A 19067-nucleotide genomic window follows, 5' to 3' on the forward strand; every position below is an offset into this window, starting at 1 on the left:
GTGCAGTAACACAGAAAATAATGAAAGGTTATTCTCGTCCCTCATCCGGTCAATAGTGATATTGAGAGGAAATCTGTTTATTCTGTTCTTATAAAATATGCGTTGTTAGTATGAATTATAATGTGTGACCACTTTCTAATAAGATGTGACCTCATTGTCAATTAACGTGTCACAAGTTACGATTAACGTGTCACAAGTTCCTTTTTCCGGAAATCATTATTTCCGTATGATTCTTTGCTTATATAACGAGTATTACGATTTTAAAAGCTTAATTTTTTCAAATATGTTTCGTTTGATATTTACCTGTTTGATATTAATCTTTTATTGTGAATGTAAGATCCTGAATCCTGTGATATTAGGTAATGTACATCTTTGTTTTAGAGCTTACATAATTTAACAGATTTATGACTTTTGAACAGGGTATACTACTGTTGCCTTTATTTACAGGTAATCGGACAAATGTTCATGCACATGTCAGATGGGAAGCATCATTAGCATGAGTAAGAAAAACATGACGTTACTAACTTGTTTATTAGAAAACATGGAAACATTTCAAAATTGTCTCAAACTTGCATCTTCTTTTTACAATACAGTTCGATGTTATAAGGTATATATCCCATGACATGAATGTTTTACAAAAAAATTGTTTTGTTTTTTTCTGATCAGATAACAGGCAGATAAAATACCCGGCTTGCCACGTTAAACACTTCCCTGCGAAATTTGTTATCCAAAGGTCCGAAATATTGTGAGCCTTAATCCATCAATTGGAAATACAACTACAAAATACTGATCGATTCAGTAGAAAATTAAGCCAGGCAATGGGCTAAACGCGAGAAAGAAGACATAGATACCCTTTCCGTATGAATTAAGGCTGTGAGGTCGTTGATACAAATCCGAATTTAGAAACTAAATGGGTCTATCAATACCCACGCTACGTCAATTTTTAGAGACAAAAATGTTGCAAAACACTTGTCCTATCTCCACGACAAATATGTTGTTGTTCCCGCAGATAAAGCCCCAAACAACATCGTTTTTTGTATGTAAATATCATTACAAAAACTAATTAATAAATGAATTAGGTATTGACAATTTATTTGGAAACTCAACATATACCCTCACGACACATACAAAAGAGGAAATCCTGGATAATCATAGGTCTGTTCTATGTTCCTTTGGAATTTCAATCAAAGATAAAGAACTGGATCTTCCATCACTGTATTGGATATCTAAACTACATAAGTGTCCATACAAACAACGGCAAATTGCTGGATCTTCCAAGTGCTCCACGAAACCTTTTTCCAAATTATTAACATCTTTTTTTATCAGCAATCAAAGCCGGTTTCAAATTATTGTGAAACTGCATATTCTAGAGGTGGCGTGAATCAGATTTGTATACTAAAATAAGATCTTTTAGAGTACATACAATCCAATTCTCTCTCATCTTGCAATAGTATTAAAACATTCGACTTTTCTACACTTCACACAAGTATTCCCCATTCCAAACTATAAGACAAATTGAAACAGTTGGTATTACTTTGTTTCATTAAAAAGAATGGCGAACGTAGATACAAGTATCTTGTCTTGGGGAAGGATTAATCCTACTTTCTAAAGAATCACTCTGATTCAAACAAAAAATTCTCCGAAACTGACATTATCAAGATGCTTGATTTCTTGATTGAAAACATATTTGTTACGTTTGGAGGACGTGTTTTTCAACAGACTGTCGGGATTCAAATGGGAACCAATTGTGTCCCTTTTTTTGTCGACTTGATTCTTTATTATTATGAGGCTGGCTTCATACAGGATGTTTTTTAGGAAGAAAGATAAGAAGTTAGCAACATCCTTTAACTTGATGTTCCGCTTAATAGATGATGTCCTCTCACTAAATAATACAAAATGTGTTGACTAGCTAATCTATCCCATCGAACAAGAGATAAAGGATACTACAGATACAGTTAAGTCTGCCTCATATCTTGACTTACATCTAGAAATTGAAAATGAGGGTCGATTGAAAACAAAACTTAACGACACAAGAGATGATTTCAGCTTTTCAATTGTGAACTTTCCATTTCTATGTAGCAACATTCCAGCAGCGCTTGCATACGAAGTATATATCTCCCAATTGATACGATATATCCGGGCTTATTTTTCCCATCATGATTTTCTTAATAGAGGATCGCTGCTCACAAGGAAGCTATTAAACAAAGAGTTCAAAGTTGAAATCATCCCTTCGTTAATTTTACTGACGACATCACGAGTTGGTTGACCGTTATAGAATAACCGTTTCACAGATGATATCGGATATGTTCCTTATGTCGAAACTACAATAATCCTTCCCTTTTCACGAATGTGACTTACCAAATAAGACTATTTACCGAATTTGTAATAACATAAGCAACACGACGGGTGCAACATGGGGAGCAGGATCTGCTTACACTTCTCGAGCACCTGAGATCACCCCCAGGTTTTTGGTTGGATTTGTGTTGCTTAGTATTTAGTTTGCTATGTTGTGTCTTCTATACTATTATTTGTCTGTTTGTCTTTTTTTCTTTAGCCATGGCGTTGTCAGTTTATTTTCAATCTATGAGTTTGACTTTCCCTCTGGTATTTTCGACCCTCCTTTGCAGTCACATGCCTAATTTTTGTAAATCTTAAATACCAAAATGGCAAGAAACATTTAGTACCTATTGTTAAAGCTAAATGAAAATATATGTACATATATTTATAATAAGATTAGGAAACTTTAATCAATTCCGTAATTATGATACTACGGCTGAGGCATCCTGAAAGATATATATGTTTGCTTTTAAAATACAACATTAATAAGTGCACATACTCTTCCGGACAACCTTAAAAAAATGCATAGAAAAAACGAAACCAAAGGCTGAGCTTCATACAAATAGTGTTCACACGTTCAAACTTGCACTATAAACTCTAACATGTATGTTTTAAAGCATTTTAAAGCATTTAATTCTTAAGTATTGGTTTAACTCAAAATAAACCCATTTTCACTGAAGAACAATGATTATTTTGTTTCTTGTTTGCAAATTCCTTTATGTTACAATAAATAATTATGCAAAAGACTAAGTTACATACATATAGATATATATTTCTAATCGTGGGAATAATAATGGTTATCAGATTTATTGAGAAAAAAAATTTTAATTTAGAAATTTCCGTTTGAAAAAAAATATTGAGCTGACAAAAGATCTTATTTTGGCCAAAATGAATGAGACAAGAACTCTGTTAACCTTTGTAGTACAGGTCAGTAGTTGTTTAATACAATAAAAAAAAATATTATGCTTGTGTCTCCCGTCATTTGATGACCCTCACATGGAATATGCACATTATCTAGTAAGGAAAAGAGTTAAATTTGTGGAAAAATAAACTTTGAAATCTTGAAGTTTTAATGGTAAATTTTATACATTTTGTTCTAGTTTTAATCACACCATAAACAAACAATGTGCTTGATTTTTTTTAAGAACATTAATTCAGATGGAAAAAATAAAAAGATCTTGTCCTCATGTGAAGTATAATTATTGGAAATTAAGACAGACATTTTCTGGATGTACAGTACATGTTTTGTTGAACAAAAATTAACACAATGTTGTAGTTTATAGAATTCTTTTCTATATCATATAGATTTGATGAATGACATGTAGGATATGATACTGTATATATGCTTTTAAACTTTATACATTATTTTTATTCAAATGTTCACATTAATATTTTTCACTTATACATTAATATTTGTAACTTTTAGTATCTTTTAAATTATTCTATTGGGAAAAGGAGTAGGTTCAGTAAGACCCCCTTTTGGCCCCAAAATAAAGCAGTTTTACAAAATTGTGAAAATTTAATCTTTTAGTTATTTACTGGAAAGCAGAAGGCTTCTATTACATAAATATGGCCTGTTTTTGACAACACAATGCACATATATCGGGTACTAGCATCATTAAGTCATGCTAAATTACTGAAATCTTCACAATTTTAGCATTTTAGTTAAATTTTAGAAGGTTTCCGTCTTAAATGAAAGTGGCCGCATTCGTGTTTATCCATAATATTGAAACATAAGTTGTATTTGATGATATTACATAACATATACAAAGGTTGATTGAGGATGAACACGGATGCGGCCACTTTTAATTTTTATAAAAACCATCTGAAAAGTGACGTTTTTTTGGCATTTGTGATAGATTTTTCATATTTAAGTTTGAATCGGAGCGTTTTTAATGACTTTATCAGTTAAAATCTTTCATATAAACTAATTGAGTCAATTGAAATAGACACTAAATGTTTAAAAAAGGTCCAAAATCTTTCGTTTGATGAACCTGAAATTTGAGGGCCAAAATCGGCCCTTACCGGACCTACTCCTAAACGCGTCATTTGATTGCTTATTTTAAAGTATGGTTTTCATTTTTATTTTTCGAAATCTAAAGTAAGTATGTACATTGTAACTGATTATCCTTGATTTGATTTAAAAGTTTTTGACAATTCATTTATTTCTCATTAATATGAGGTATTTTCCTTTGACATGTATGTTAAATACGGAAATACACAAACCGATTTCTAAATAAAGAACCGAAATGGAAGATTTTGTTTGATTGTCTTTGACTACAGGATGAGTAAATTTTGTCCTTCTAAAGTTGAGCTATCTGGTCCTGTAGTGACCTACTTCATGTTCTTGCTTGTCTAATCATACAAGTCTTCATAGTTTTCTTAATGATACAGAAAATTCATGATACATGACATTATAATTATTGATGCATGAATAATATCATCAATATTAATCAAATTGTGACCTTTGCATTTGAAATGGAGTCTTGTCTTTGAGGAGAAAATTATATCTTCACCATTTTACAGATGACAATGGATTCATAAGGAGCTATTGTTTTATAATGATTTTCTGTGTCCAAATGCATTTCGGTAATTCTGAATTTTCTTTTAAAGTGCTCATGATAAAAGGCAAACCTTCATGTAAAGGTACATTATGTACATGTAATGCAACCATAAGTTAATATTGGGCCTTAAATTGAGATTTTTATCAAATTTGACAAAATCGTTTTGGATTTCAAACAAATTTAGGCTTAGAAAACAGTGCGCGCAGGCTAAACAAACATTATTTTAAAAGATATTTTTTGTTGATGTTTGCTACATGTTTTTTGGTCCAAATTATCAATGAAAATGTAACTGTTTTTATCGAAATTTTGTGAAAAATAAAAATGTCTGCTATTTATAAAGTCATGAAAAGATTGCCAATACACAAATTTTCAGCAAATAGACGTGTTTCCTATCTAGTCATAGTTTTAGGTATGATTCATGGGAATATTGGTCAATAAATCCTTATTATTTTTGTTAGAAATAGGGACCTTATCCTTTTCATCACACGTTGACAATGATGTGATTATTTGAAGGCGATGGTCGCTAGTCTTAAATTGTCTAGGCTTTCTAGTTTTCCTGTCGAGGATACTTGAATTTTTGCATGCGTAGTGAATTGCTGCGGCATCAAAATTTTCATGTGGTTTATTTTTTCCTTTAAAGTTTTGGACTTGGTGATATACATTTTACATGATATGAGAAAAGTAAGAATGAATGCTGGACACATCATAAAATATAGAAAAAATCTTTACTTAATTTTTCATTTCTTTGAATATTTTGTAGTACCTGGTGATGGTGGAAGTGAATTTGTAGCAAAACTGAACAAGACAACTGCTCCTCATTTTTGGTGTTTTCGTCATACAGATTTCTTTAGTTTATGGCTAAATCTCGATCAGTTAGCTCCCTTTATAATAGATTGCTTCACTGATAACATGAAGTAAGTCAAAGGTAAATGTTTTCGAAATTTTTCTATTTAAATTGATACAAGATACATTTTTTTACAGGTACATGTACAATTTATATGGTTACTGTATAATATATATAATACAGCATTGACTATGTTTGAAAAGACTAAAGAATTATTTTGTTAAATAATGTAAACAAAAAACATCAGGAAAATGATGTTTTCCTGTCGCTCATTCTGAAAATGACTTTTTATAATGAGACCAAATAAAGTAATAACTTGGTGATTTTAGTTGCAAATGACATCTTTGTTCATTGATACTTAGAATTAAATGCATTGTACATATGCAATATTTAATTTAAAATGTACATATATTGAATGATACAACTTTCACTGATGTTGTGAGTTCGAATCCCCCGTATGACAGGTGTGCTCCAGTCCAGTCTTAATTGACTAGAATTGTCAGTTTTCCTTCCACAGGTCTGTGGTTCTCTCAGGGCACTTTCGCATCCTACACCCAAACAAATTACCGCCATGAAATAGTACAATAGTGTTGTAAAACGCATTAAATATTAATCAATCACTCAATCCTCACGACAGATTGGTTGTACAGGGAAGTGGACTATATGTTACCTCTTTTTCAAATAATTATATTAGTTGTTGATGCTTCTTCATCATGATGAATCGTACTTTACGATGTCTGCCATTGCAGGAAATATAATCTTTTCATGCAATGGATTAGGTTTGCAATAGCAAACTGGTATTTGTCAAAGACCATGAATGATTGTTTTGCAAATGTCGTTATGTCAACTGGCATAAAATTGTGGTCATTTTTATGTAGTTAAGTACCAAAACTTCAAATTGTTATGCACAAGGTCGCTGTTCACATGATATATTGATATCTTTGGTATAGAAAAAGAGGGACGAAAGATACCAAAGGGACAGTCAAACTCATAAATCTAAAACAAACTGACAACGCCATGGCTAAAAATGAAAAGGACAAACAACAGCACATACGACACAACATAGAAAACTAAAGAATAAACAAAACGAACCCCACCAAAAAACTAGGGGTGATCTCGGGTGCTTCGGAAGGGTAAGCAGATCCTGCTCCACATGTGGCACCCGTCGTGTTGCTTATGTGATAACAAATCCGGTAAATAGTCTAATTCTAGAAAATATGATATATGTATGAATGTTTTCAGGTTCTTCCATTACCCATTGTTTGTTTCATTTATAACCTCATTCAATACAAATTTTGTATATATTGTTTCTTAATTTCAGATTGTTATATGACCGGGAGAAACATGTAACCCGCAATCCACCGGGTGTTGAGACAAAGATTCCAGGGTGGGGAGATACACGGACGGTGGAGTGGCTTGACCCTTCACAATGTAGTCTGCGTAAGTATATGACGTAGGTATGTCAGAGTGAGGGGAATAGGGCCACTAATTTGGGATGAGTTGCTGGAATAGGTCACTATTTCAATCATAAGGACACATATGATAAGGTTGGAAAAAGTAAGATGAAAGATATGATAAGTTCCTGATTGAATCATAGATATCTGAAACTAATCAAATGTTGCTTTTACATATATCTGTAGTTATCTCTCCATGAAATAGCTTTATCATGATAACTTCATGTATAGGTATCTTTTTTTTTTTAAATAATATGATATTTTTGTATTTCAAAATATATATAAAAGACAGGCTGGGGTATTTGCCTCAGTTGCTAACTCCTACTAGGATTGTCAAAAGCAGTTAATCAGTTCTAAAAAGTGTCAGATCTTGATTATTCAGACCAGGATGATCTGTCTTACACCTTACAGCTTTTGCTTTGGTTTTTGATTCGACAGTCATTGATAAGTCTTTTGAAGACGAAACGCGCGTCTGGCGCAAATACATTTTTTTTTAATCGTGGTATCTATGATGAGTTTATTTGCAACATTGAGTTGACTGGAAAAAAAGAATCATTTATTCACAACAAATATGATTTGCACAAAACCTTCAAAAAAGTAATCTATAAACTTTTTAAATATTTTTAGATAAAATATGATATTTTAGAAAAATACACTATGATGACATGAAATACTGTGTCTTTCATTGAATGTTTTCGCAAAACAATTGTGTTGGGTTTTTTCAGCATATTACTTTTCATCCATTGTAAATGCCATGGTAAAATGGGGATATAAGAGGAAGGTATCAGTTAGAGGTGCTCCATATGACTTCAGGAAGGCTCCAAGTAAGCGTAATAACTTAATCATTAAAAACTATACTGTAAATTCAGAAATTATTGTTTGCATGTATTTTGCCATTTTTTGGAAAATGGACAAAAACGCGATATCAATTATTGCAATTTCAGGGAAATATGTATAAGATATCAAAAAGGCAAGTCCTATTATTGTTATACTCACCAGTTGCATCATTCGCATTTATAAAACATTGGCACTAATTTCTGAATTTACAATATTTTACACAGGAATAAATCAGGCTAACTATTAATTATGTCAGTAGAACAGGTGGAAATACTTATCAGTTTTAATATGTGTGTCAGTAGTCTTATTGGTAAGTTCCCACATTGAATTGGAATGTCATGCGTTTGATATCTGGTCATTGAACTGAAAATTCATAGTTAACAAGAGCAAGTACAGGTCAGCTTGACCTCATTTCAAAATAATTATATTATGGTAGAGTGACACCTTTACCTGCAGACTCTAATTTTGTGACTTATCATAATTAAAAAAATCATTGAATGTGATAGCTAATGGCTATATAAAGGAAAATGGTGTTTTTTTCTAAGAATTACAATGTACCATCCAAATACGTTTTAAAGAAAACAAAGGGCATTCATATTGTGAAAATTATTCTTAACTATGAATCTGACGATTTTAAGGTAATAAAATATTTTCGAAAGATATTTTATTGATATCTTATATATTTAAACATTATTATTATAAAGGCCTTATTTTTTTATAAGGTTTTGTTTTTACATAATTTCTATTGAAAATCATATTTTTATTTGAATGAAAAAAAGCAATACGGTAAATAAACATAAATTTTATGAATTAAGCTAAAACTGTCATAATTTCTCGAAAATGTATACACAAACTAACTTTACAACACAAATCATATATAAGCAGATCTCATAACTTCGTGATTTAAAATGTGAGGTGCCATAAGAAAGAGTTTCATTTGTATGAATGGTTAAAAAAACAATTTATATGTGAAATTTGTTGTATTTTGTCCTGTCAGATTGAAAAACATAAAATTCTAAGGGCCAATTGTAGCCCTTCTTGAACCTTCTGCTTTGTACTTAAACCTTATTACTGATAAAGTGATAGGATTTAAACTAAATTTTGTATATGTTAGTGCAAGTAAACATCGAGTGCAACAAACTTGATATTCAAGTCCAAAATGTAAAATGTCATAACAAAGATTATGTTAGAATATGTCGACGCATGTGCTCTTTGTTTCCTGTCTACAAATCAATGTAAATTTACCCGTTTTCATCGAATTCTCACTGACAATCAAAATGGGTGCTATTTGAGATGTCATGAATAGAACGCAAGAACGTAAATTTCAACGAAAAGATGTATTTCCTATCAAGTCATTGTATTTGCTATGATCCATTGTGAAATAGGTAAATTAATCATGATTTAAAGTTTCAGCTAGAAAATTATGGCCTTATCGAAACCTGAAAACAAGCAAAAAAATTTTGCAATAGGCTGTTGGTATTAAAGTGAAATTGATGTAAGCTAGATTTTAAAGTTTTTCAGTTAATTAGGTCGTTCCACTTTTCGTGGAAAGACCTTTTGTTTTTCTTCTGATTATTTAGGTCTTTCCACTTTTCGTGGAAAGACCTTTTGTTTTTCTTCTGATTATTAGGTCTTTCCACTTTTCGAGGAAAGACCTTTTGTTTTTCTTCTGATTTTTTTTTTCAAAACTAACCCTGCGTGACCGAACACTTATTCTTATAGGAGTTATCTCCCCGTGTCCCTCTTTTCTTGTTATCGCTATATCGCTAAAACCGTAAAAGATTTTAGCAAACTGTTTTCACAAAATTGGTCGTCTACTCTTGAGAATGATTTGGTTTATATTGACCTGAGTGATCGGAAGACATCTTATGGGAGTTATTTCTCTTTGAAAATTTAAGAAAGGCGATTTGTTGGATAAATTCATACGTTATAAGTCGTAGAGGCCTACAGTCTTTAGATATGAAGTCCTTGGTCCATTTGAAGAAAATTGAGGTCAAGGTCAAATGTCAATTAAGGTCATGTAATAAATTTTGAATTTGCTTGTTATCATTATTCCAAAGAAACTGACAGTAAATGATATGATGTGTTTGCAAAATAACTGTTTACAAAAAGGCGCAACTTCAGCATATTTAAGTCGAAGAGTTTTGGTTATCCCTTATAGGAGTTTTCTCCCCTTTTGTATTTGAAATTGGTATTTCTCCACAATCATACAAGTGATTGACCTGGGGTCTTTTGATTTGAGATCACTGACCTATGACCTTGAAATTGAGGTCAAGGTCAAATGTCAATTTGACGTTCTAGATTTTGACCTTTGCTAAAAATTCTTTCTTGTTCATTATAAAATAATTAAGTCTTCTGCATATACCTATTAATGCTATTTTTTCATATGAGTTAGAAGTATCAAATTACATGAACAAGAAGTTACATTTTCTAACATCGTTTTTTCAATTTCATTCTTATTATCGAGGTGGAAAGACCTTCAATTGTTCTCTGAACAATTGGTTTTTAATTTGTTAAATATTTCTTCCATATAGAAAGGAACAACAGAACAAATCTATTGGAGTATTGTAAATGGCCAACTCTCATATACATTGTTTTGTATGAATTTTATCAGTGGTAGCGGTTTGATGGTTTTGTTTTTTAATGCATATAGCTGTACTTTAAAATCTTCTTACACACCAGAAACATAGAGATAATATTCTATCAATCTAAAAAAAAAAACACCGTGAGTTGTCTCCCATTGAACATGAAAAATTCATGAAGAAAAGAAGTAAAATAGGACGTAATGTAAAAACAGAATTTGTTGTATAACATTAATTTAGTATTAAAATGTGATTGCTATTCGGGTATAAAGAAAACTGTCCCTTTTGTAGATGAATATGCTGATTTTTACCAGAATTTGAGAAATTTGGTTGAGGAAACATATGCTCTAAACAACAATACTAAAGTTGTCTTGCTAGGCCATAGCATGGGGAACCCTACCACACTGTACTTCCTTAACCACCAGCCACCGTCATGGAAAGATAAATTTATTCAGTCATTTATATCATTAGCTGGTGTATGGGGAGGATCTGTTAAACCACTAAGACTCTTTGCTTCAGGTAAGACATATTTTTTTGTAAAAGGCATTAAATATGTGAGAGTAGATTGAAAGATCACCAACATTTATGTTTTGAATTAGTACAATGTAAAAGATGAAAGCCTAATAATATGTCCAGAAATACTTTTAATTTAAGATTTCCCTAATCTTGTGGCCATGACAAAAATGAAATAATTTAAACTGAAGCTACAAACTTGTAATAAACATTGCCGGTATTGATGTAACAATAAATGGATGTATGATGGCATTAAAAAGCCTTTTTTATTTACTTTCTGTAAAAGGATTTTGGTTGATTTCCAAAATTTCTTGAACTGGCAAAATATACAACTACAAACTAGATATCTTAACGACAGTGCTGTTTAAATATTTGTTGACTTGCAGCAGTATCAATATTCAGAAAATATTAAATCCATTGTACATATTATTTGAAAAGTAAATTATACAATCGAACTTATATCACATAAATGCACTATTTCTTCTTTTATAAGTTGTAAAAATTCGAAATAGGATTGATATTTCTGGTACCAAAATATAATGCTTCAGGTAAAAAATAATTTTCTGTAAAATATTTTTTTGTATACGTGAGGGTACATCTTACTTTTTGTATATAACACATGAATTAGAGTTAATGTTTCGGTGGTATTCTACTGTGTAAGCTTAAATATATGTATCATTACATAGAATATAGGAAAATAAAATGAATCATTTAGATGTGATTGATTCATCAATACTACTATTAAATTTATTTGCTTTTACACTGCTGATGTTTTGTATTATTCTGTGGAAATAATCAGGAACGTCCATGTAATATCTTTCAATTTTCAAAGAAATATGCATATATTAGTCCAAATAATTATGACGTCTTGAAAGGCTATTATAATTTTTTTCTTTGACGCCTTACTTCGAAGAAAGGCGTCAAAGAAAAAATTATAATAGCCTTTCAAGACGTCATAATTATTTGGACTATGCATATATATGTAGTTAAACATAAAAAAACGGCACAAATTCCACTGGTTTCCTGAATCTTCAGTAATTTAAGATTACATGACGTTTCATTATACCATATCGTCTTTGAAGTTTCTCGCTACATTGAAGACCCATTGGTGGCCTTCGGCTGTTGTCTGCTCTATGGTTGGGTTGTTGTCGCTTTGACACATTCCCCATTTCCTTTCTCAATTTTATCATAGCTAATAACCAGTGGGTTTTTACAATTTCAATGTACAAGAATGTAAAATAAGAAATATAAACATTTTAAAAAATAGATGTGGTACGATTGCCAAGGAGATAGCGCTCCACAAGAGACCAAAATGACACAGAAATTAATAACTATAGGTCACCATAAGGCCTTCAACAATGAGCATAGCCAATACCGCATAGTCAGCTGAAAAAGGCCCCGAAATGACATTGTAAAACAATTGTCAATAGTAACATACTATTTTTTTGGTGGACCATTCTCTTATTGACAGCCATATCACATATTATTTATATTGGTAGGTGATTTTACATAATCTTTACTTGATGATCAATTGGTAAAACACACATGAGTCAAACACCTGTTCTTCATGTGTAATTCAAATGTCAAAACAAAAGGTCAGAGATCTGACATCAGTGTCAGATTGATTTTATGATTTCAAGACAAAACTGACCATTCAAAATATTTGCTTGTTTGAAAATTTAAAAATGAAACAAGATATCATTTTTATATTTTTATACGACCGCAAAAAAAATCTTTGGGATCACATAAGGTAGCAATAAACAGTTGATAATATAGATTTTATATGCAGTGTATAAAATGGTAAATTATCATTTCTTTGGGTGTATCCATGGCAACAATCTGCATGTATTTGCTATAAAATATTGCAAAAAGGGGGGAAAAGATGTCACATATTTCCCCAAAATTTGGCTAAAAGTAGAATTTCAATCGCATGAATAAATACCCTATCTGAAACAGTTTACATATATCTTTCAGAAAACCCAATGAAAATCATATGTCTTTCATCTCATTTTTTTGTAAAATTGCGTTGTCTTTGAATTTTTAACGATGGTTCAATACCACAAAAGAAAGATTGTAATTGATTTTTGGGATCATGGTCCCAACCGTTTAAGAATTAGGAGCCCAAATGGGGCCCAAATCAACCATTTTTTCTAGTTTTATGATAATAAAATCTGTGTAGGTATTTTGATTGCTCTGAAACTGTACCACAATGTTTAATAACACAAGTAGAAGGTTGGGATTCAATATAGGGGTTATAGGACCAACAGTTCAGGAATTAAGGGTTAAATAAGGGCAAAAAACAAGCAGTTTTCTAAGTTTCCAGACAATAACTTGTGTGTATGTGTATGGATCTCTCTGACATTGTACCACAAGGTTTCATATCACAAAGGAAATGCTGGGATTGAGTTTAAGGGTAGTTGCCCAAAACATGAAGGAATTAGGGGCCAAAGACAAGCATCTTTCTAGTTTCCAGACAAAACTTTTGTATAAGTGTATGAAATTGTACTACAAGGTTCCATACTACAAAGGAAAGGCTGGGATTGAGTTTTGTGGTTATTGTTACAATGCGGGTATTCATATTTGTTTTCAAAACTTTTCAAATTTCTAATTTTGGAAAAGTTTCAAGAAGAAATCTTCAACTGCACAGTATTAGGCAATGGATTTTGTCAGATCTTTTACCATATTTATTTTGTGTCAGAAACCTTTATTATGTCAAAACTTTGATCACAATTCAAATTCAGACAGTTTCAAGCTTGAATATTGTGTCCAAAGTTGCCCCTACTGTTCAGGGTTCGACCTTTGTTGTCGTATCAGGCTGCGCTCAACGAAGCTTTTTATTGAATTATACCATATTTAGAAAAAATAAAGAAGTCCTTTAACCAAAGACTGAAGTGAAGATGATTTATTTAAGAAGTTAGATAAAGAGTAGGTAAAAACATGTTTATAAATTCACTATAACAACTCCTTTTTCTTTGTTAATTTGGAATATGTATGGATCTTAAAAAAAGAATTATATTAAATGATGTCAAATGAGGAGTATAAACATATTTCACTATGTCAGCGTTCAATGAAATGAATGGATGATAAACTTCAAGTTTATTTTGCCTAGTTGATATTAAATTGTTTAAACTAAAGATTTATGTTTATTAAATAATCTTTTGGGATGAATTGGTGTCTTCAAACTTTTGCTTTGCAGTTGTCTGTCATTTTTTACAATTATTAATTAATTCTATTCAAAATACTTCTGCAGCTTAAGTCTGTTTTTTGTTATATCTACTTTACGTGACTATAGAATTGAGAAAGGAAATGGTGAATATGTCAAAGCGACAAACACCCGACCATAGAGCAAACAACAGCCGAAGGCAACCAATGGGTCTTCAATGTAGCGAGAATTCCCGCACCCGTAGGTGTCCTTCAGCTGGCCCCTAAAATATGCATAATAGTACAGTGATAATGGACGTCATACTAAACTCCGAATTATACACAAGAAACTAAAATTTAAAATCATACAAGACTAACAAAGGCCAGAGGCTCCTATGCATTTATGTATTCCGTCATACTTTAAACGACAAAATTATTTTTTATGTCAACCTGTGCGAATTTCAATCGCGCAACTTTACACTAGTGCTGAAAAACTTCCATCCTTTATGGGTGGATTTTACATAGATAAATACAATTGTATAATATAAGCAAAATGAGGATGTTAAATTTAATGTATGCCTTTTTGTGCTTCATCGTTACATTTGTTGTTTTTATAGTGATTACGTCATTAAGATGATAACACAATGTTGACTGCTGTACCCTTTTTTTTTGACATTTTTACTTATTGTGTCTGTTTGTTTTGTTCACGCATCGTTAACAATATAATGGAATTCGATGCGACTGTCATACAAGTGAGAGGTTTAGCTAGCTATAAAACCAGGTTCAATCCACCATTTTCTACATAAGAAAATGCCTGTACCAAGTTAGGAATATGACAATTGTTATCCATTCGTTTGATGTGTTTGAACATTTGATTTTGCCATTTGATTTGGGACTTTCCTTTTTGAATTTTCCTCGGAGTTCAGTATTTTTGTGTTTTTACTTTTTAATGAAGTCTTTCTGAATTGTGTTATACCATTTGAACCCATGATATTCTTTACTATAGTATTAACATTTATGAGAAGTGCATTTCATTTTATGAATATATGATTGATTCAGATTTCAATAGTGACTAATATATAAAAATTTGGGTTTTCTCTTTGTGTGAGTTTTTTGAAAGATTTTTTTTCTTATCTTATCTTAATTTTTAACTGTCACAAAATGTATCATGTTGTGTATCAACAAGTTTTATCTTCATTTGATAAATTTTGTATATCCAAAGATTCAAATGGCATACTATATAAATCCTTAGTATACCACAGTCTCACTTGTATCAAATAGTGGCATTTGTAAACCTTTTTCTTGCAAGAAAGCAACTCTATTGTATTTTTCTTAGACTAAAATAAAAACAATATTGTGATTTTCAAATAAACAGTTTGACTTGAATGATTTAATCTTAGATTGATCGTAGTTTGAACTTTTGTTTTTTAATATTGCTCTCTTGAAATTAAATGATTAACACATGTGTGAATGCATTGTAATGTAAATCTGTGTCAGGAGTGTAAAATGGTAAATTATTATTTGAAAAATAAATGTGAGTTTTACCATTCCAAATTTGCCGTGTTTGATTATTGACTGTTAATAAAATTGAGAATGGAAATGGGGAATGTGTCAAACAGACAACAACCCGACCATAGAAAAAACAACAACAGAAGGTCACTAACAGGTCCTCAATGTAGCGAGACATTCCCGCACCCGGAGGCGTCCTTCAGCTGGCCCCTACACAAATAAATACTAGTTCAGTGATAATGAACGCCATACTAATTTCCGAATTGTACACAAGAAACTAAAATTAAAAAAATGCAAGACTAACAAAGGCCAGAGGCTCCTGACTTGGGACAGGCGCAAAAATGCGGCGGGGTTAAACATGTTTATGAGATCTCAACCCTCCCCCTATACCTCTACCCAATGTAGAAAAGTAAATGCATAACAATACGCACATTTAAAATTCAATTCAAGAGAAGTCCGAGTCTGATGTCAGAAGATGTAACCAAAGAAAATAAACAAAATGACAATAATACATAAATAACAACAAACTACTAGCAGTTAACTGACATGCCAGCTCCAGACTTCAATTAAACTGATTGAAACATTACGATTTCATCATATGAATATCAGGCACAATCCTTCCCGTTAGGGGTTTAGTATCATACCATCATAACATATATGAGAAGAACATAACCCGTGTCATGCCAACAATTGTTTTTTTAATAAATGTGTTTAGTTCTGATGCAAAGACCCTATAAGTGAATCAATATTAACGCCAAAATAAGCAATCTTTAGTGACCTGACAACAGTATCGTAACTATATCCCTTCTTGATAAGTCTATTTAAAGGTTTTGTTAGTTTCTGAGGTGAATACTGACATTTTTGTGCTTTATACAGAATATTTCCATAAAAAATAATGTATTTATTCAGTTTAAATGTACTGTTTACTTGTCAATATTTGTTCTATCACCTTTTTTTTTAATTAAATGTAAAAAAAATAGTTATATGTTTTTATACGCCTTTTTACAGGACATATTATGGTAAGCCATTTTCTGTCGTCACCATACCAGACAATAACTCAAAAACATTTGAACCAATTGTCATGAAACTTTGATGAGTTGTATATATCTATTCAGTATTGACGTGAGCTCCCTTTTGTTTTTTTTTATCTAAATAAGTTTCTGAGTTTTAAATTTTTTCAATAAAAAAGTGGGGGGGGGGGGGTATTTTCCAGTTTCCGAAAAACAATAACACAAAAACGCTTTCATCAATGTGCATGCAACTTTGATGAATTGTTCATATCTATCGACGTAAAGCTCCCTTTCGATTTTTATTAATTTTAGATTTTGCGTTTCAGAGTTATGTAATTTTATTCATAAAAAAGGGTGGATTTGCAAGTTTTTTGGTCAACACCTTGTGCAGTTATCATGAAACTCTGGTGACTGCTTTGTATCTTTTAAGATAATCTCCCTTTAGTTTTCATGATTTTCTGATATGACACTTAGAGGGATAAATCCTACTTTGCAAAGAATCACTCTGATTCAAACAAAAAATTCTCTGAAACTGATATTATCAAGATGCTTGATTTCTTGATTGACAACATATTTGTTACGTTCAGGGGCGTGTTTTTCAACAGATTGTCGGCATTCCAATGGGAACAAACTGTGCCCCTCTACTCGCCGACTTGTTTCTTTATTATTATGAGGCTGACTTCATGCAGGAAAAGAGATGATTTCAGCTTTCCAATTGTGAACTTTCCATTTCTAAGTACCAACATTCCAGCAGCACCTGCATACGGGGTATATATCTCCCAATTGATACGATATTCCCGTGCTTGCATTTCCTATCATGATTTTCTTGATAGAGGTTTGCTACTCACAAGGAAGCTATTAAACCAAGAGTTCCAAATGGTGAAGTTGAAATCATCCCTTCGTAAATTTTACGGACGCCATCACGAGTTGGTTGACCGTTATGGAATAACCGTTTCACAAATGATATCGGATATGTTCCTTACGTCGTAACTACAATCCCCTTCCCTTTCATGAATATGACCTTCCCGATTAGACTATTTACCGGATTTGTAATCACATAAGCAACACGTGGAGCAGGATCTGCTTACCCTTCCGGAGCACCTGAGATCACCCCTAGTTTTTGGTGGGCTTCGTGTTGTTTATTCTTTAGTTTTCTATGTTGTGTCATGTGTACTATTGTTTTTCTGTTTGTCTTTTTCATTTTTAGCCATGGCGTTGTCAATTTGTTTTAGATTTATGAGTTTGACTGTCCCTTTGGTATCTTTCGTCCCTCTTTTAGAAGTTATTGAACTTTATTCTTTGAAAATTTGACAGGCTTATCATTTGCTCATGGCGCAGCTGTTTATTGATAACGAATTTGATTTGGAAAGTCATCTTATTTTTTTGGTTCTATACCTTTTGACTAAGTTCAATACCTTCTAAACAAAATTTGAAAAGGTATTATGTTTGTGTTTGTGGGTATGTGTCATTTTGACATATACTCAAAGTGACCATTTTCATTGTCGAATTTTGGATAAAGTTCATTTTAGGATACGTAAATGACACGAAGGGAGATTAGAAGGAAAATTATCATTTTCCAAAAGTGTTAATTTGCTAGTGTATAAAGAGAATGTTAATTTCACCAGTTTTTACCAATGAATTCCTTCTAAAAGAAATAGTTGCAGTCTTATACTTTCAAGTACATTTCAAATGCATTCACCTGGAAAAATCTTGTTGTCTTATCATTTAAATATTTGTTCATTTATTATATTGGGTGAAATATTGTCTGCTTTTCATCTAGTGACTAAGATTTAGAAGGCAAATATAGTGTTGATTCTGGAGGTGATCAATTCCAACTTTCAGTTCAGTCATTGTTGAATTTTGTTTTGATCTTCGATCTTATCTTCAATAGAAGTTGAAATTTCATGAATTTGTGTTTTCAGTTTTGAGTATAACAATATTGTACGTAAATCACACTACAGAGTCCTTTGTCAGTAGGTACAAACAAGAAATGCTTTCTTAGAGATTTTTGCAATATATTGACCTTTATTGATTTGGATATTTCATCTTTTGAAGAGACTGACTATTTGATGACTATGCCTAACTTTACGACAGAAGATACCTATTTAATCCTTTTGTTCCTTTTGTTAAAATTTATTCTGCTTGTGGAATTCCTTCAGTCATTTCAAATTCCAAACTTGTTTTTTATGCACGTGTATAGAGTGACATCTTGGATTTCAATTAATGAAATCAATGTACATCTGGAAATTTTTCCCATACGGTAATGGTGAAAATAT

General features: G+C 31.7%; 1 protein-coding gene across 1 annotated transcript; it reads left to right on the forward strand.

The window, feature by feature from the left end:
* Positions 1 to 228: 228 nt before the first annotated feature.
* Positions 229 to 11216, forward strand: LOC139524024 (lysosomal phospholipase A and acyltransferase-like). Its single transcript, XM_071318548.1, has 5 exons — positions 229 to 359; positions 5662 to 5815; positions 7067 to 7185; positions 7925 to 8023; positions 10910 to 11216. Exons 1-5 carry the CDS (start codon positions 284 to 286, stop codon positions 11185 to 11187), a joined length of 726 nt encoding a protein of 241 aa, XP_071174649.1. The 5' UTR covers positions 229 to 283; the 3' UTR covers positions 11188 to 11216.
* Positions 11217 to 19067: the final 7851 nt, after the last annotated feature.

Source organism: Mytilus edulis, chromosome 5 (assembly GCF_963676685.1).
Source record: "Mytilus edulis chromosome 5, xbMytEdul2.2, whole genome shotgun sequence".
Taxonomy (NCBI): Eukaryota; Metazoa; Mollusca; class Bivalvia; order Mytilida; family Mytilidae; genus Mytilus; species Mytilus edulis.